Source organism: Anolis sagrei, chromosome 2 (assembly GCF_037176765.1).
Source record: "Anolis sagrei isolate rAnoSag1 chromosome 2, rAnoSag1.mat, whole genome shotgun sequence".
Classification (NCBI taxonomy): Eukaryota; Metazoa; Chordata; class Lepidosauria; order Squamata; family Dactyloidae; genus Anolis; species Anolis sagrei.
The window spans coordinates 170418265-170438851 of NC_090022.1; the positions used below are offsets into that span (position 1 = coordinate 170418265).

The 20587-nt window shown below is 39.4% G+C and overlaps 1 protein-coding gene across 1 annotated transcript in view; it reads right to left on the reverse strand.

The window, feature by feature from the left end:
• The window catches only part of KPNA1 (karyopherin subunit alpha 1), a 42465-nt gene extending 23591 nt beyond the window's left edge, over positions 1-18874 (reverse strand). Inside the window, exons 1-6 of the mRNA XM_060763366.2 lie at positions 18625-18874; positions 11635-11768; positions 8289-8396; positions 5372-5471; positions 3175-3269; positions 510-641 (exon numbers count right to left, since the gene is read on the reverse strand). Of these exons, the coding sequence (XP_060619349.2) occupies positions 510-641; positions 3175-3269; positions 5372-5471; positions 8289-8396; positions 11635-11768; positions 18625-18781 (726 nt within the window). The 5' untranslated portion in view covers positions 18782-18874. The remainder of the gene's footprint in view (positions 1-509; positions 642-3174; positions 3270-5371; positions 5472-8288; positions 8397-11634; positions 11769-18624) is intronic.
• Between the last annotated feature and the right edge of the window lie 1713 nt (positions 18875-20587).

A 20587-nucleotide genomic window follows, 5' to 3' on the forward strand; every position in this document is an offset into this window, starting at 1 on the left:
GAAGGAAATCAAGAAAGGGAGGGAGGAAGTCAAAGGAGGGAGGGAGAGAGTCCTGGAGAAAGAGAGCCAGTGGAAATTTAAGCAGGGGCCACAATTAGCCCTTGGGATGGATTTTGAGCATGCCTGATTTAGGGGGACTCTTGAGTTGATTTTTCCAGCTCAGCTTTTTTTTTTTACTAAGCTGGATGGTATGACAAGTTTTGCTAGCATGATACGAAATACATCTGTATGGAAATGTTTTCACTGAAGTGTGTGAATATGCTTTATTTATAAAAAAAATAACTTCATAAGAAGTTATTTGTTATTCTCACATTTTTTCTGCATATTTGTTATTCTCATAACAAATATGCAGAAAAATGTTTTCATTACTTTTTGAATGAAAATTTTCCTAACAATACCCAAGAACAAGGGGTGACACACATACACACATATTTCATTTTCTCTATTTCCATTTCATTTTTTTATCTCTGTACTGAAATTTCAATGATTTTTCCTGTTGAGAACCTAACCTGTTCTTGCACATCTTCAAATTCTGAGCTGAGCAGTTCTATGAAGATAGGAACAGCCCCTGCTTGGATCACAATCCGAGTCTGAAGGGAATTTCCAGAGGCAATGTTAGTCAGTACCCATGCAGCTTCAAACTGGAACAGGAGACAAAAGAAATCATTTTCAATAACTATTTGTCAAAGACATGAAGTCTACACTAACCTGGGGATGCAGGGTAACATGCACGTGGTAGCTAGAAGGAGCAAGAGGCAAAATGGCTTTCCCACCCTTATCTAGCAGATACTTCAGACACCATTCCTTCCTCTTTCACACCTGTATTTGTTTTCTGCATTCAATTCTGTAAGTAAAAATTACATCTTAGAAGTGATACAGGCTGTCTGATAGTCTTCAAACAGTATTTATGCCTGTCTCTAGCTGGAAGGGAAAAATCTATGTATATTCTTTTGCTACTTTTCTGATACAGGTTGAGTCTCCCTTATACAAAGTGTATGGGGCCCCATGTTTTTCAGATTTTGGATCTATTTTTGATTTTTGAAATATTTGCATTTGTATTTACACTGTGAATGAGTGATGGGTGCCCCCTGAATCTTTCCTCAAGGAACTCTGACCTGGGGAAAAGAAGTGTGAGGTGGACAGGCAAGAGGATTCCACTTACACAAGACCTCTGTCAGGGGAGTGTGAATGTATCTGGGATGTCTGATTTTTACAGGGGTCTTATCTAAGTGGAATCCTCCCCCCCTTCCCTCCCTTTTCTTTCCCTCAGCAAAGCTCCTTGCAGAAAAACGTGTGACTAGTCTCTTTCCCAAAGGCAGAGGTGGGTGGCTGGGGGAAAAATGTTTTGCTTTCGGAGTATTTTGGATTTCCTATAAGAGAAGCTTCAGTTTGTACAACTCAAGACAAGGACACCAAGTCAGTACCGTATATTCCGGCATATAAGACGAGTGGGCGTATAAGAGGACCCCCAACTTTTCCAGTTAAAATATAGTTTGGGATATATTCGCTGTATAAGACTACCCCTCTTCCAATGCACACCAATTTTTTTTAAAGCATCAGATTTGATTTCAATATGATAATTTTCCTAGTACTGTACCTCCTTCTCTGCCTCTCAGATCGCACAAATGTGCACCTGCACTGCTTCACTGCAGTCTTCAGGAGCGAGATCTGAGAGGCAGAGGAGGAGGTCAGACAAGTAAAAGAGGTGTGTTTATCTGGGCCCAGAGCCACTCTACCTCTTTTTTCCATACCCCGGGTACCCCGAACGCCTACAGCTTGCTCCGCCCTTCACTTACACCTTCCCAGTGAGGCGCCCCTTCACCTCACCATCGGGACCGCATTAAGTCCACGAATCCTGATGAATGGATTTTCTTCTACCGTACTTGTGCAGAGTCGCCCTTAATGCTCTCATACCATCGCTGCTTATGGCAGGGACACGACCATTGCCATTTTTGAGCTCCCCCCACCATATGTGGCAACTACAGATTCTCCAATCCGATTGGAAGTTTCAGCACCCGCTCTATAAGACTACTCCCATGTGTAAGACTACTCCAGCGTATAAGACTACTCCCATGTATAAGACTACTCCAGCATATAAGACCACCCCCCATGTATATGGCTACTCCCGTGCATAAGACAGCCCCGCATATAAGACAACCCCTGACTTTTGAGAAGATTTTCTTGGGTTAAAAAGTAGTCCTATACACCAGAATATACGGTAATATTGATAGCAATTAAAATCCCATTCTCAAAATACGTTTCATAAAAGCAATTAGAGATGGTGCAACATAGTAGCTTAAAATCTATGAATTTGCAGGTGGCTGTTTTGAAGCATGTCACTGTCAACAGTCACCCTCGTCTATCTGTAGTATTCTTAGCACTATAATAGTGAATACAGGTATGTCAACAGAAATAGAACAAAATGTGGTAATTAAGGAACAATAGAGATTGATACGTTTGCACTGGCTTTTAAAATGGAAGCAGAGTACAAGTTTGAGTATCCCTCCTCTGGAATTCTGGAATTCATAATGTTCCAAAATTCAACAATTGTCCACATTGAGTGGCTGAGATAGTGACACTTTGCTCTCTGATGATACACAAACTTTGTTTCATGCATACAAGTGTATTAAATTACTGCATATGCAATTACCTTCAGGCAATAATAATAATAATAACAATAATAGTAGTAATAATAATAATAATAATAATAATCTTTATTTATACCCCGCCATCATCTCCCCAATGGGGACTCGAAGAGGCTTACATGGGGCCAAGCCCGGACAACATATTACAACAAGATAAAACCAGAGCATAAACCATAAACAATATCTTCTAAATTACATAAAGGGGAAAAAAATATAAACACAGTCATAAAGTAACATTCCAATAAGCGCAATCACAATAACAATGGCAGACTATATGGATGAGATGTATAAGAAACATGAATTAATGTCATGCTTAGACTTGGGTCCCATCTCATTATATATCTATACAGGTCTGTTGACATCCTGCACACTACAGAATACTTTTGGTCCTTAGCATTTCAGATGAAGGATGATTAACAGTATTAGAATTGTATCTAGGACATTTTTCAAATCTAAATGCAAATACTGAACTTTATGAACACCAAAGTCTTTATGTAAAGCAATTCTCTCTCACACAGATATGACGTACCTGTAAAGTGCAGTTTTCTTTCCGTTTTAGGAACTCCACAAATCTGGCCACCACTCCTGGGGTACTAATGACTTCATCTATAGGCGGATTTGGTTCTATTTAAAGAGACATAAAATGAACGTATCAGAATAGATCTTTCTGATTTTTTGTGTGAAGTTGTACATTTAAACAAGAATGGAATAAATGAAATAATTTAACAACTCAACCACAGAGATCTATAATTGTAGCTTACAACTTCTATGCCTTGATAAGCAATGCACTTCCCTACTTGGAAGGTCATCCTATTTAATGCTTGGGACTACAAATCTGAAGGGCAATACGCTGTTCCCACACATCAGGCATAAGAAATATTAACAAAAAAACCCCTCAATATTAGGATAGAGAAGCAGCATTATCAAATTCGCAGGTGACACCAAGTAACCAGGGTAGCCACAGGACAGGATCAGGATCCAAAATTACCTTGACAAATTGGAGATGTGAGCCTAAACTAAAAAGGTGACTATCAACTGGGGAAAATGTAAGGTACTACATTTAGAAAGAAAACAAGAAATGAACAAAAATAGGATGGATGACATCTGGCTTAGAATCATAGAATCGAAGAGTTGGAAGAGACCTTTTTGTTTCTTCAGTCATGTTTTTGAAATTTATTCTCGGCCTCTTCCCCTGCCAAATATATTTCATTATATCTCTATTCCAATCTTTTAGTAAATTTTGATTTCTTATTATAGGTAGGTTTTGAAAGAGAAAGATATTTTTGGTAGTATTTTCATTTTCACGCTTGCAATTCTTCCTAAGAGTGAAAAGTTCAAATTTTTCCAATTTTCGAGGTCCCTTTTTATGATTTTCCAACTTTATATGTAATTATTCTATAGTAGCTGTAGATTTTTTGTTGTCAATATTATTCCTAGATATTTTAGTTTAGGTACAATCTGAATGTTCCATCTTTCTTTTATTCTCTCTTGTTCTTTTTTTGTAATATTTTTTGTCAATGCTTTAGTTTTTTCTAAGTTCAATTTAAAGCCCGCAATTTCTCCAAATTCTTTTATTGTCTTTATCCAAATTCCTAAATTTTTCTCCGGTTCTTCTATTATACATATGATATCATCCGCATATGCTCTTAATTTATAGACTTGTTTTTGGATTCTTGCTCCTTTTAATTCATCGTCTTCTCTTATTTTGTCAAGTAGTACATCTAATGTTAGAATAAATATTAAGGATGACAGGGGACAGCCCTGCCTTGTTCCTTTTTCAGTCTTGATTTTTTCTGTTTCTTGTCTGTTTATCCAAATTTTTGCTTCTTTTTTCTCGTATATAGCATTTATCATATTTTGAAAATAATACCCAATGTCCATCTCTTTCATTAATAATTTGAAGAAATTCCAATTCACATTGTCGAATGCTTTTTCAGCGTCTAGGGCCAGAAACATTACCTTTTTTATTTCTAATTTTGTAATATTCAATTAAATCAATTATTATTCTTACATTTTCTTTTTGCTGCCTATTCGGTAAAAATCCTGATTGTTCTTCATTTATTCTTTTTTTAAGTAAGGTTTTTAATCTTTCCGCCACCACAAAGCTATAAATTTTATAATCTAAATTTAACAAGGAAATGGGAATATAATTTTTAATTTTTTCATGGTCAGTATTTTCTTTATGTATCACCATCACGGTGATTGTTTCCATGTCTCAAAAAATCCTGCCTGCTCTTCATGGAAAAGGAATGGGTCAAGACAATTAAAATAGTAAGATAGATGTGAAAAGGACCCCCTAAACAAGGACAATTATATGTTCCATATTCCAGAGTAGGCAAACCAGACAATCTCTACATCAACACTGACAAAGAAACAGCAAGAAATACTCACAACCATAAAGAAATTACATATATTAGAAACCAACACTTTCTCATTATTTTCCAGATCACCAGACTGGGTCACAGTAACACGTGGCAGGGGAAAGTTAGATACCATTAAAAGTAGTCTCTTAGCTGTGCTGATGCTTGTTTGGGGGTGGGATGGAGGAATCGCTTATTATAAAAGCAATGAAAAACCAAAATCTTAGCAGAAGAAGCAGAGGTAAGACATAGAGTAGCCATATATGACAATAAGATACTCAAAGGATTACTGACAAGCAAGGGTCTATAATCTCTGAATATAAATAACGCAAGCATTTTGTTTTTATAGATACAACTAGCACTCACCTTTTGAGAGAAGTTTTCGGAATTTCTGAGTAGCAGAAAGCTGCTGTTCCGGACTATTGGAGAAAATCATTTCAGTCATATCAGATGTGATCACGGCACTCTACAATTCCAAAGGGGATACAGAAGAAGTGAGATTGGCCTCAATCTGAAGACTAAAATATGAATTGTTGTCCATTGGGGTATATTTATGAGCCTTTCATATTAAAGCAAGTGTGATACAAGATACGTCCAAGAACTGATTAGGTACTTCCTGTTCACCCCCACAATTTAATTCAAGGAATGATCTAGTGCATCATAGTAATAATAAAGATAATGTGCAGCAGGATTCAATTACCATTACTATTATTCAAAATACAAGATAGTAGTACCCATTACCTGGCCGGCCCTGTTTTTATTGTGTTATGCTGTATTGTTTTGTTGTTTTTACTGTTATTGCTTTAATGTTTTTGATTTGCTTTGAATTGTATTGTTATGCTATTGTGTTGTTGAGACCTTGACCTTTGTAAGCCACAACGAGTCCTTCGGGCGATGCTAGCGGGGTACAAATAAAGTTTAATAATAATAATAATAATAATAATAATAATAGTTACTATTATGCTCAGCTGACAGTAACCACATAAGCAAAAGAATTTATATGGAGGTTTTCCAATCTGCTACACAATTTATGATAAAGGGGACAACAATTCCTGAAACCGGAAAGGGATCAGGGACTAGACAAATAATCTAAATTTTACGTTAAAATTAAACATTCCCTAAAAATGTATAAACAAAAAATGCTTCTACTAGTACACTTGTCCTATTAAAGACATTTAGTTAATTAAATATATGGGTGCTTCTAAAATAAATATTGGTAAATATTTGCCTTCAAGAAATGTTTCTATTAATATAATAATCCAACTAAAATGTACAAACCTTAGTCTAAAGAGCAGATAAAGGACATTAAAAAACATTCTGGGTTGCTGTAAGTTTTTCGGGCTGTAAGGCAATGTACCAGAAGCATTCTCTCCTGAAATTTCACCTCCATCTATGTTGTATTGTTTTAATCTACTGCTGTAAACCGCTCCGAGCCAAATTGGGAGTGGCGGTATACAAGTTTAATGAATGAATGAATAAATAAATAAAATAATGTTTCAGAAGCATTCTCTTCTGACGTTTTGCCTACATCTGTGGCAGGCATCCTCAGATGTTGTGAGGTCTGAGTTATATATAAACCCAATTTTTCCTTGTTTCCAACAGACCTCCCAACTTCTGAGGATGCCTGCCACAGATGTAGGCAAAATGTCAGAAGAGAATGCTTCTGAAACATTATTTATTTATTTATTTTATTAAACTTGTATACCGCCACTCCCAATTTGGCTTGGAGCGGTTTACAGCAGTAGATTAAAACAATACAACATGGCCATACAGCTCAAAAAACTTACAGCAACCCAGTGATTCCAGCAATGAAAGCCTTCAACAACAACAACAAACAGGCTTTAAGAAACATAGCATAATTACGTGCTCTTGAAGATGTCAGTCAACTCTTTATTATTTTACTGAAGCAAACTAACAGTAGTTATTTGTAGCAAAATGTATGCACATCTGTGAAATGAACAAAATGATATAAGATGGCAATAAAATTTTACCTTGAATCTTCTCTACTCCTCTTGTCTGTAGGCTAATGTCAGAACAGTCAATTTCATGAAAGACTGGGGCCTATTTATTAGATTTCTTTAGCAATCTAATAAATAATGAAGGTTTGGGTTGAAACCTTCATTATTGAACTAGAAGTCTGTCATATTATGGGGAAAGGATATACTAATGTTTCTTCTTCTTCTTATGGATGTGGAAAATTGAGAAAATAAACCATCAGGCAGAGAATGTAAAGCCCTTATGTACTTCAGATTTGTATGTAGTAATGTTTAGTAGTGTGGGGTTCTAGCAGTTGTAGTAGTAATGTGTTTTTTATATTAAGAAAATGCATCTCTACCGTTTTTGTCTTTGTATTTTATCATATGGTTTATATGTCTTATGATTCTGGGGAATAAAATATTCCACTTTTTACCTCCAGTATTTTTTTGCAGGAAAACTAAATACACCAAAGTACCTGAGCATTCACGTGACAAAAATACTGAAACAAAACCCAAAGGTGTACTAAAAAGCCACAACAATTGTTTTTTTTCTTGGCCCTTGAAAAAGGAGAATTAGAATATGGGAGAATTATTATTTATTATTTTATTTACAGTATTTCTACACCGCTTTTCTCACCCCTAGGGGGACTCAAAGCGGTTTACATATAACTGACAAAACTTCAATGCCATACATTGGACACTGACGCGATGCCAAACCATAACAATCACAATAATAAAACCACAATTAAACATAAATCATAATTAGACAGTACATAAGCAATCATTAAAACAATAAATAATAAAAACAGTCTCGCCAGTTGTATTGTCATTCTAGTCCATGTCCTTTAAATTTTACAAACATCTACCGACCGAAGGCCTGATCCCAAAGCCATGATTTTAATTTCTTTTTAAAAGCCAGGAGGGAGGGAGTAGATCTTACCTCATTTGGGAGTGTGTTCCATAGGCGAGGGGCCACCGCCGAGAAGGCCCTGTCTCTCATCCCCGCCAGACGCATTTGTGCAATTGACGGGAGCGAGAGCAGGGCCTCCCTGGATGATCTTAGATTACGAGATGAGATGTAGGGTGGATGCGTTCGGACAAGCAGGCTGGGCCAGAACCGTATAGAGCTTTATAGGTCAAAACCAGCAGATGTAATAGAACAATCTCTTACTGAATGCAATGTGTTCTTTTGAAGGCAACATCTTCTCACCAAATATGCTCAGCATATGAATGTTCAAGACATTTGATGTTAACATCTTTCAAGAAAATATGTTTGAATTGGAGAAGTCAGGACTTTTGCTACTTACAGAAGTCATTTCCATGTTATTCATCTGAGTTTCATGGAACCCGCCATCTGACATAACTTCTTCCTCTGCTTCTTCATCAGCTGTGGCAACATTTCTACGTTTAAATAACTACAAAAAAAGATACATTGACATTAATACTGACAACATATCAACGTTTATATAATACTAGTAGTCCCCTGCCACGCATTGCTGTGGCCCAGTCTGTGTATATGTGCTTTGTGTGTGTATATATTTGTGTTTTTGTGTATATATGTGTGTATGCGTATATATATGTAGTTATGTGCATGCATTGTAATGAATTTATTATTTTTTGGCTTTTTAAGTCCATTCCGCTGTGTTTTTTAGTGTTTTTATGAGTGATGGTCACTTGTTGGCCTGATAGGTGTATTATGTCAACATTTGTTGTCACTTCATCTGGTGGTTTTTGAGTTATGTTAACCCCACAAACGAACATTACATTTTTATTTATATAGACTGTCACACTTATCAAACCTCACATCATAATCACACACTGGAACAACAATACTGTCTTCTTGGAGCCTACCGCAAATTCAGTGGGCAGGTTTGTATATTTGTGTTTTTTTCTTTATCAGATAATTTGAGGATGGAAATGAAATGAAATCAGGGTGAGAACCTCTAGAAAAAATAGGAAGACAAAAATGTTTCTAGCTATATTAGCTATAGGGAGGGTACGTAAAAAGAGAGAACTCTTTTTTGCTCTTTTCCACTGCCAAACAGCTTCCTAATGGGAAGAGGTGTTCTGCAATGGGATATGCTGCCTCAGAGTGTGGTGGGAATTAAGAAGAAGCTTGATGACCATCTGTTGGGAGTGCTTTGTTTGTGTGTTCCTACATGGCAGAATAGATTGCACAGAAGGGCTCTTAGGGTCTCTTTCAACTCCAAGATTCTTTGCTTCTACGACTATATCCTATGATCGTCAAGCAGGACAGTCAGGCAGGGTACTGATTTTAAACTATGTCTCAAAGAGTTGCCCACATACCCATACACATATACAGTTCTTGTCGTCACTGGTCATTAATACAGGAGTGCTTAAATATAACATTTTCACCCTGAATTAAATCCTTACAGATCTAAAACAGAATTAGGAGTCGGTATCATTCAGACAGAATATTTTGCAACATAAGAGAAAATTTTACTTTAAAAATATGAAAATAACAGCAATTATCTATAAGAAAAAGTAAAATTAAATGGTGAAAAGGAAAAAAAACTTTTAAAGAAAAATGAATGATATAAGGAGGGAATTATTTTTAGGAAACAACTAAATCCCAACAACTTCTGCCAAATGTGCTGGGTCAATTAGTTTGTTGTCATAGATCTGATTTGAAAAGCACATTAATCTGCTTAGTTACTGACCCATCTGAACAGCCAGCTAGAAAGTTTGTTGAACTGTGCATCTAGAAGAAATTCCATTCTAAGCTAGTAATGGACACACAGATAACATATGTACTAAGCCAGGTACTTTTAGGAAGGGAGAACGTATCGAAAGAGAATGACAGTTAAAATTCTGTGAGGATTTGAAAAAGTCAGCAGCTGATTGGCTGAGCATGCCAGGGGCCAGAGTTCTGATTGGCTGCTGTCTCCGGCTTGCTGCTGAGACCATTGGTTCTTGGAGGTCTTTCTTACTTTATTTCATTAGCTTATCGTAGAAGACTTTTGCTTTCTCCTCCGAGGTTAGCCAATGCCTTTCCTCTTTATAGGTAACCATTACCCCTCTTGCCTTTCCCAACAAAATCTAATTTGGCGCTTTTTAAATTCTTATGTTAAGAAGAAATATTTCCTTCTTCTGTTTAAGGTTGTCTGGGGAAATTCCTTGAGAATCACAACTTTTGTTCCCTTATGGTAGATTGGTTTTCTGTTACTTTTACAGAGAATTTCGACTAATTCTCTTTTTTGTAAATTGGACTATTATATATCTTGGAGTTACGTTATTTTTGGCATAGTTAGTTGATATCCTGTAAGTTTGGTCAATTTCCTAATCTAATTCTCCTTCTGTGCATTCCATACAGGGGGACAAGAGTTGTAATGTGACCTGTCTGAGATTTTCTTTTATATCTTCCTGAGGGGAGGGATGGTTTCCAAGAGGTCTCCGCTAGTATGCGGGGTCCTGCAGGGAGCCATTCTCTCGCTTCTGTTATTTAACATCTATATGCGACCACTTGCCTGACTGGTGCGAAGCTTTGGGCTTGAGTGCCACCAGTACGCTGACAACACTCAGTTCATTCTGTGCCATCCGGATGGGAGATCGAGCTGCCTACCCTGGATGGCGAGACACTACGTCCGTCACCTTCGGTAAAAAGTCTTGGTGTCTTATTGGACCCGCTGCTCACAATGGAGGCCCAGTTCTCTGCTGTGAGCAGATCTCCGTTTTTCCATCTACGTCAGGCTAGGCGACTAGCTCCCTTCCTATCTAGGAACGACCTGGCTACGGTGATCCAGGCGACGGTCATCTCGAGGCTTGACTACTGTAACACCCTCTACATTGGCCTTTGTCAGTGATCCAGAAACTGAAGTTGGTGCAAAATGCGACGGCTCGTCTTCTCGCCGGGGTGCCGGCGAGGTGTCATATTACCCCAATTCTCCAACAGCTGCACTGGCTACCGATTGAGTACCGAATCACTTTCAAGGTGCTGGTACTAACCTTTAAGGCCTTATATGGTCTGGGGCTGGCGTACCTAAGGGCCCGCTTATCCCCCTACCAACCCCAGAGATTAGACCAAAATATGCTTGCAGTCCCTAACATCCGGACCTATCATTTGTCATCTACTAGGCATAGAGCCTTCTTGATTGTGGCCCCTTATTTATGGAATGCCTTGCCGGTTGAAACTCAAACCATCCGAGACCTACTTGCTTTTCGGAAAGCCTGTAAAACTTTTCTTTTCCGGCAAGCTTTTGATGGGTGAACAATCTGGGCTATGCCTGTTCTCACTGCCTATTGTTATTGTTATGGTCATTTTAAAGCTAATTGTATTGTTTTAATCTGTTTCTGTAAACCACTCCGAGCCAAATTGGGAGTAGCGGTATGCAAGTTGAATAAATAAATAAATAAATAAAAATGGACTGTTTTATTCCCTCTGTTCTCTGCCTGAATTCAATGAGACTGTTGTATACATTGTTACCCTGTTTGAACTGAAGTAAAGATACTGTTATTTGTTACACAAGCCTGAGTGACACTTTATTATACTGTAGTGTATATCTTGGTTTAATAACAAACAGTTCTTTGGCTCCTTTCATCTCAGGCTTCCCCCCTGTCAAACAGGTAATATCCAAACTAGCAGATCACACTGATTACAGGATTTTCATTTTCATTGAATACATTCCGCTGTACCTGCTCCTCTCGTTTTTGCTTCCGTAGCTGAAGGCCCTCTTCCTCACGCCGACGACGCATTTCATCAGGATTCAGAGACTTGTTTTTATAGCTCTTCAAGCGGAAGTTCTCTTTTCCTGAAGTTGTCATGATTCCTAATGATAATATTGTTTGAAAGAAAATGTGAGATTCATCATGAATTATACTACGTGTAATTTGCAGTTTAAACTTCAAACAGAAGCTATGACAAAACCATGAATTTGAGACAGAATACATCATTATTATCATTCGATAAGCCAACCCTCTGTAATTTGCATGATGGAATGAAGAGCATGCTTATCAAAATTGCAGATGGCACCCAAGTAGAAAAAATAGCTAACAAGCCAGAGGACGGGATCAAAATCCAAAATGACCTTAAAAGATTAGAGAGGTGGGCCAAAACTATCAAAATGAATTTCAGAACTTGGGTTCTGGCCCAAGTTACCTATCCGAACGTATCTCTGCCTATCAGCCCGCCAGGACCCTGAGATCTTCTGGGGAGGCCCTGCTCTCTATCCCGCCTGCTTCACAGGTGCAGCTGGCGGGGACGAGAGACAGGGCCTTTTCTGTGGTGGCCCCCCTGCTGTGGAACGCCCTTCCTATGGAGGTAAGATCAGCCCCCTCGCTAATGGTGTTCCGAAGAAGATTAAAAACTTGGAAGTTTGAACGGGCATTCGGTTAAACAGTGCAATGAATGTGATGATTACAGGAATGGAAATTTGGACGACGGATTGGATCACGACTCTAGTTATGAGATGCATTGTGTTGTCTATTGTTGTGTCAATATTGTATATTATGCTTTTATGGTTTTAAATTGTATATCGTTGATTGATTCTTATCCTTGTTGTAAACCGCGTTGAGTCGCCTGTTGGGCTGAGAAACTACGGTATACAAGTAAAGTAAAGTAAAGTAAATAAATAAATAAATGAACAGTACTTCACTTTGGCAATAAAAATGAAACGTTCATATAAGTAGTTGTTCCAGTTCTCCAATGTCCACATTTTTTTAAATCTTTCCACACCCATGCGGTTACTGCTTCTCCAGCTGGAAACATAGTTTTACACCAGGGATCCTCAAACTTTTTAAACAGAGTGCCAGGTCACAGTCCCTCAAAATGTTGGAGGGCCAGATTATAATTTCAAAACAACATGAATTCCTATGCACACTGCACATATCTTATTTGTAGTGCAAAAAACACTTTAAAACAATACAATAATTAAAATGAAGAACAATTTAAACAAATATAAACTTACTAGTATTTCAATGGGAAGTGTGGGCCTGCTTTTGGCTGATGAGATAGGATTGCTGTGTGTTGTCTTATTGTTAATGTTTCGTTATTTTATTGTCCATGTTTTATTTTAATTGCTTGTATTGTTGTTATTATTGCTTGTATTGTTGTATTTGGGCTCGGCCTCATGTAAGCCGCACCGAGTCCCTTGGAGAGATGTTAGCGGGGTACAAATAGAGTATTACTGTTATTATTATTATTTGTTGTTGATAATGTGTGCTTTCAAGTCGTTTCAGACTTAGGTTGACCCTGACTGAGGGCCGGATAAATGACCTTGGAGGGCCGTATCCAACCCTCGGGCCTTAGTTTGAGGACCCGTTTTAAACAGTTCTTTTTTAACACTCCCACCATATATATTAGTACCATCCCTTATTCTTTCCACAATGACAGCACATTTGGCATATTCCTTTTATCATATAAGAGAATTGGGCTAGAGTCCTATATCATTTTAGTATAAATTTCCTTTCTAATTCTTCGTATTTCTCCATTTGGATTTCCTTCATCCCATTCATTATATCTTGTATTATTTGATTCATAAGTGGCCCTTCTCTTTGCCATTTATTTGGAATTGTTCTTACCATATAGTAATTGTTCTTCACCATCAATTTGTGTATTACTCCTTGATTTTTTCATTCTTTTAGAGATTTCTCCCAATTCATCTCTATTTTTCCTTCATATTTTCCTTGTTTAAGTTTGTTATATAGACCTAATAATTTTACGCAGTTTTTATCACACATCTTTATTATTTTATCTATGGTGATTCACTGGCCATTCAGATCATGCATATCTTTGATTTCATCCTAACCTTTTATCCTCATTTCCTTCTACCACCCTAGTGTCTATATATATATTTCTTGCACCCATTTTGATTGCCATCTTTTCCAAATTTCTAGGGCTGTTTTCCTAGGTCCATATTTTTTTAAATACTTAACCTTAAATTACTGGTGAACACCCCATGCTGTTCCTCACTTTTGTTTCTTTCATTTTCTATCCCAATCCATTTTAAATTCTTGTCAGTTCTAATTGCTAATAATGATTTTAATTGAAATGCCTCATAATTGATTTCTAGGTTTTGTAATCCCCACTCTATTTCTTTCTGGAGTAAGTAATACATTTTTTGGGAGTCTGGATTTTTTTTCCGCCCAAAAGTTCAATCTTTTATTATTTTGTTCTGTTTTTTTGATTGATCTTTAATTTATTTTCATTTGTAGAACTTGGAATAATTACAATAGTTTTGGAGTAAAGAATATTTTAACTGCTTAAATTTTACCTGAGGTGCTTAGATTCTTATTTTTCCATCCTTTTATCATCTTTATAACTTTCTTTCCTGCATCTTTGTAATTTTTCTCTAACATTTTCTCTATTTTTTGTATTATAACTTATTCTGTCTACTAAAACTTCTATGCCTATTATAAATACAAGTGGTGACAATGGGCATCCCTGCTTAACTTCCCTGTGAATGAAAAATTATTCTGATATTCCCTCATTTACGCTTACCACTGCTGTTTCTTAATTAATCTCCTTAATTGTATTTATGTATGTTTTCCCTAGTCCAAATTTCTTCATTACCTCCCATAAAAATTGGTTTATTGTGTCAAAGGCCTTATATACCTGTAATTTCAGTAGTGTTAGCTTATCCTTCTGTCTATGTCCTAATATGTTTATAATATCCCTGACTGAATGTCCTATACGTCTACCTTTAATAAATCCATACTGATCTTCCTTTATAATTTTGACAGTATTTTTTTCTAATCTGTTGGCTAATATTTAGTGAAATTTTTATAATCTTGGTTCATTAAACTGATTGGCCTATACCAGTTTTTTCTCTAGGTTTTTTGTGGTTTACTATACTCTCTATGTGAAAAAGATCTTGGAGTCTTAGTGGACAAGAGGTTGAACAATGTGATGCAGCAGCTAAAAAGTCAATGGGATTTTGGGCTGCATCAAAAGGAGTATAGTGTCTAGATCCAGGGAAGTCATGCTACCCCTCTATTCCGCTTTGGTCAGACCTCACTGGAATAACACTGCGTCCAATTCTGGGCACCAACATTCAAGAGGGATATTGACAAGCTGGAACGTATACAGAGGAGGGTGACTAAAATGATCAAAGGTCTGAATAATATGTCCCATGAGGAGCGGCTTAAAGAATTAGGTATGTTGGTTGAGATGAGACATGATCATGTTTAAATATCTTAAAAGGTTGTCATAAGGAAGAGGAAGCAGACTTGGTTTCTGCTGCCCTGGAAAATAGGATTCAGAGCAATGGGTTTTGAATTACAGGAAAGATTCCACCTGAACATTAGGAAGAACTTCCTGACTCTAAGAGCTGTTCAGCAGTGGAACTCTCTGCCTCACTGAATCATTTGGTGATACAGTAACTCAGTTTTACTATCAAACTGGATAGATGGACACATACATGCGTAAACTGTAATAACATGTCTCATGAAAACCTTTCATTTATATTTTTAAATATATATGATTGGTAAAATAAAGCATACATTTCTAAGATCTTTGTCATTTATGAGTAATATGAAAATATGTGGAAGAGTTTTAAAAATTCTAACTAACAAAACAACATTTAGCATTTTAATAAAATGTATGAGGCTGATGGGATGAACATGGCTTTTGAGTATCTGGTTGAAAATTAAAGACACTTGCATTTCATCTTCAACCTTTTTTAATCCTCCACAATTCAGTGGCATTGCTTATTTCATGTGGATTCAGACATTTTTTGTTGCATTAGTGATGCATCTACACTCTGAGGCCAACACAAAAAAAATTACAACACAGTTTTGAAAGCTCTGACTTTGTGTATACAGAACGGCAATCTAAGGCCTTTTGATTATCACCTGCCATACTTATAAGCAGTGCCTCAGATTTTTGAATCATTCACTTGAAAGTCTGCAGTTATTTGAATGGTGGAATTAGTCTCTGAAGCAACAGCAATTATGATTGAGGGTTCATCACATTAATTACTGCAGCATAATTTCTTGTTAACCAAATGCCTCTAATGCCCTAAAATGTGTAAATCTCCACTTGCGACTTTTGCCTGAAGTGTCTCTGACAATGGTAGGAAAATGGTAAACACTATTAATAAGAATACTAATTATAGCACTAATAATAATAATAATAATAATAATAATTTGTATTTGTTACTTGCTTCTCCTAACAGCTTGAGGTGGGCACAGTCAAAACACATCCACATAAAATGCATGCAACAAAACAAGCGTTGGCCTATAAAGCCTTAAACGGTTCCGGCCCAAGATACCTATCCGACCGCATCTCGACCTACGAGCCCACCAGGACTTTGAGATCTTCCAGGGAGGCCCTGCTCTCGATCCCGCCTGCTTCACAAGCATGGCTGGCGGGGACGAGAGATAGGGCCTTCTCGGTGGTGGCTCCTTGGCTGTGGAACACCCTTCCCGTGGACATCAGACTGGCTCCTTCCCTGATGATATTCCGCAGGAAATTAAAGACTTGGTTGTTCAAGAAGGCGTTCGAACAAGAAGTGCAATGATTGGTAATGACTATAGGAATGGAACAACGGAAAATGATACTGGTTTATGATTTGGACGATGAGACGACGTGGAATGGTTTCTGTAGTAATGATGATGTTTTTGTATAATGCTGAAGTGTGAATTGTTTTGATACTGTGTTTTGAATTTTGTTCCTCTTATGTTGTACACCGCTGTGAGTCGCCCCTGGGCTGAGAACAGCAGTATATAAGCAAAGCAAATAAATAAATAATAAATAAAACAGCTATATCAAAACACACCATTATAAAATATTCACAGTAAAACACATGGTACAAAGATCAAAATACAGCAGTAACAGAATGAAAATGCAAAACTCATTGTTTAAAGTTGACTGGGTAGGCCTGTCAAAAGAGATGTGTGAGAGTTATTAATTTATTTATTCATTTACAGCATATAATGGCCTGATAGCACAACAACAGGGAGGAAACAAACAAGGACATCTCATCACCTCTCAACAAAAGTTGGCTCCAGGCACTGCCAGGCCATCATATGCTAATCAAGGTGATCAGTTGAAACATTCACACCTAGCTCCAGCAGACAAGAGTCCTGGTCATTCAACAGGTATATAAACCCTTTTTCCTAACTCCAACAGACCTCACTACCTCTGAGGATGCTTGCCATAGATGCAGGCGAAACGTCAGGAGAGAATGCCTCTAGACCAGTGGTTCTCAACCTTCCTAATGCCGCGACCCCTTAATACAGTTCCTCATGTGTTGGTGACCCCCAACCATAACATTATTTCTGTTAGTACTTCGTAACTGTAATTTTGCTACTGTTACGAATTGTAATGTAAATATTTGATATGCAGGATGTATTTTCATTCACTGGACCAAATTTGGCACAAATACCCCATATGACCAAATTTGAATACTGGTGGGGTTGGAGGGGATTCATTTTGTCATTTGGGAGTTGTAGTTGCTAACCTATAATCAAAAAGCATTCTGAACTCCACCAACAAAGGAATCGAGCCAAATTTGACACACAGAACTCCCAAGACCAAGAGAAAGTACTGGAAGGATTTGTTGGGCGTTGATCTTGAGTTTTGGAGTTGTAGTTCACCTACATCCAGAGAGCACGGTGGACTCAAGCAATGATGGATCTGGACCGAACTTGGCACGAATACACAATATGCCCAAATGCAAACACTGGTGGAGTTTGTGGAAAATAGACCTTGACATTTGGGAGTTGTAGTTGCTGGGATTTATAGTTAACCTACAATCAAATAGCACTCTGAACCCAGCCCAAAATGGATCTGCACCAAACTTGGCACACTACTGACATGGCCAACATTAACTACTGGTGGGATTGGGGGGGGGGGGCTGTTTTTGAATTCTGGGAGTTTTCATTCACCAACACCAAAAAGGATGAGGACAGGCGGAGAGATCTTCAGCCTTCTCTACCAAAAGGGTTCCTAAGACCATGAGAAATATGTGTTTTCTCATGGTCTTTGGCGACCCCTCTGAAACCCCCTCACGACCCACCCAGGGGTCCCGACCCCCAGGTTGAGAAACACTGCACTAGAGCATGGATCCATTCGAGGGGGAACTATATAATTTCATTTGTATAAGTAATTATAATAATACTAAAGATCCCAGCCTATATAATGTATGTTGGCCATATAGCCCGAAAACATGGCCATATAGCCCGAAAAAACCTACAACAACCCAGTGATTCCGGCCATGAAAGCCTTTGACAATACATTGAGTTTTCTGCCTTGATATTCTGGATTATATGGCTGTGTGGAATGGCCTCTCAGGGCCCTTCCAGACAGGCCCAATCTCCCGGGATCTGATCCCAGGATTTCTGCTTTAAATTCGACTATTTGAGTCCGCACTACCAAATAATCTGGGATAAACAGAAAACCTGGGATCAGATCCTGGGATATAGGGCCTGTCTGGAAGTGCCCTAAGAGGCCCAGAGCCTGGCATCTCCGGTGGATGACAGTTGAGTGATGAAGATTTTGCCCTGAAAGCGGGTGGTGGGTAGGTAGGTGGGTGGGTGGGCGGGACGGTGAGGAGCAGCTGCCTGGTGGCCTGGCGTGGCCTTGCTGCCCCGCCCCCAACTCCCGGGCCTCCCGCCGCCATTCCGCCCCACAGCCCACACCCACGCCCAGGCCTCTTTCCGCCGCGGCCTTGCCAGCCCCGTCACCTGCGCTTGCGGCCGGCCCCACGGCCAGGCCCACGACGCCAAGGCCCTCCTCCTCCTCCGCCGCCGCCGCCCCGGCGCGCAAAGGCGCCCCTCTCTCCTCGCCAGGCGAAGCCGGCTGCGCACGCTCCCAGCGCGCACGCGCCACCGGGCCGGCCATTTGGCGCAGCTTCCGGTGCGCGCGTGACGTTCCTCAGCTCCGCTCCGCTCGGCTTGTTTACTTATCTCTATGGTTATGTTGCGGCCTGGAGAGGAAGAGCTAGCCGGGGTGTCCCGCCCTCTCTCACCCCGGAAGTGCTGCTCTTGTGGAGGGAGGGAAGGGTGGAGGAGCAGGCCGACAGCGCCACTCGCCTCAAAGAGGCCCTTGGAAGCCGCTCCCTTCCGTGTCTCTCCCTCTCGGCCCTTCTAATGGGGAGGCCAGGCCGGCCCTGAAGCCCCTGGAGAGCGAGGACGCGCCATTGCAAGCCGCCTTCCCTGCCCACGCCCCGCCCCACGGTGACAGGGGGAGGGCCTCGCAGGGCAAGTGGCCTGGCTGATTCTCTCACACTAGAAGCAACTTGCAGTATGAATGAATGAGTTTGTTTGTTTGTTTGTCGTGTCAGGAGTTTATTTATTTATCGTGTCATCAAGAACCATTGTATTACAATTCTAACAGAGCAAAACAAACACAGAGATTTTAAAAAAAGGAAAAAAAAACACAGATTTTGCAAATTTGGTATTTGGTTAAATGTCCTTTGACTAGTATCTGGCCACTTGGAGTGCTTCTGGTGTAAGAAGGTCCTCCATTGTGCATGTGGCAGGGCTCAGGTTGCATTGTAGCAGGTGGTCTGTGGTTTGCTCTTCTCCGCACTCGCATGTCGAGGATTCCACTTTGTAGCCCCATTTCTGAAGGTTGGCTCTGCATCTCATGGTGCCAGAGCGCTGTCTGTTCAGCGCCTTCCAAGTCGCCCAGTCTTCTGAGTGCCCAGGGGGGAGTCTTTCATCTCGTATCACCCACGGATTGAGGTGCTGGGTTTGGGCCTGCCTCTTTTGGACTCTCGCTTGCTGGGGTGTTCCAGCGAGTGTCTCTGTAGATCTAAGAAAACTATGTCTTGATTTAAGTTGTTGATGTGCTGGCTGATACCCAAACAGGGGATGAGCTGGAGATGTCTCTGCCTTGGTCCTTTCACTATTGGCTGCTACTTCCCGGCGGATGTCAGGTGGTGCAATACCGGCTAAGCAGTGTAATTTCTCCAGTGGTGTGGGGCGCAGACACCCTGTGATAATGCAGCATGTCTCATTAAAAGCCACATCTACTGTTTTAGTGTGGTGAGATGTGTTCCACACTGGGCATGCATACTCAGCAGCAGAGTAGCATAGTGCAAGGACAGATGTCTTCACTGTGTCTGGTTGTGATCCCCAGGTTGTGCCAGTCAGCTTTCGAATGTTTCTACTTTTTGTTTGATGTTCACGCAGTGCTTCTTGTAGGTCAGAGCACGGTCCAGAGTGACTCCCAGGTATTTGGGTGTGTTGCAATGCTCCAGTGGGATTCCTTCCCAGGTAATCCTCAGAGCTTGGGATGCTTGTCTGTTCTTAAGGTGAAAGGCGCATGTGTCAGGAGTGACTGCAAGTCGCTTCTGGTGCAAGAGAATTGGCCCTCTGCAAGGACGTTGCCCAGGAGACACCCGGATGATTTGATGTTTTTATCATCCTTGTGGAGTAAATGAATTAAAACTTTAGTTCTTCTCTGCCTATCTCCCCAGAGGGTGGCTTACAACACATAAAAAGGCAAACGTTCAATGGCAAATAATAATAATAATAACAATCTTCTATCTATCTATCTGATAATCTATATAAATAAAAATGTAATGTTCGTTTGTGCTATTCACAGAACTCAGAAACCACTGGGGGAATTGACACCAAATTTGGACACGAGACACCTAACAGTCCAATTTATGTTCTCCACTCAAAAAATAATTAACTGGAA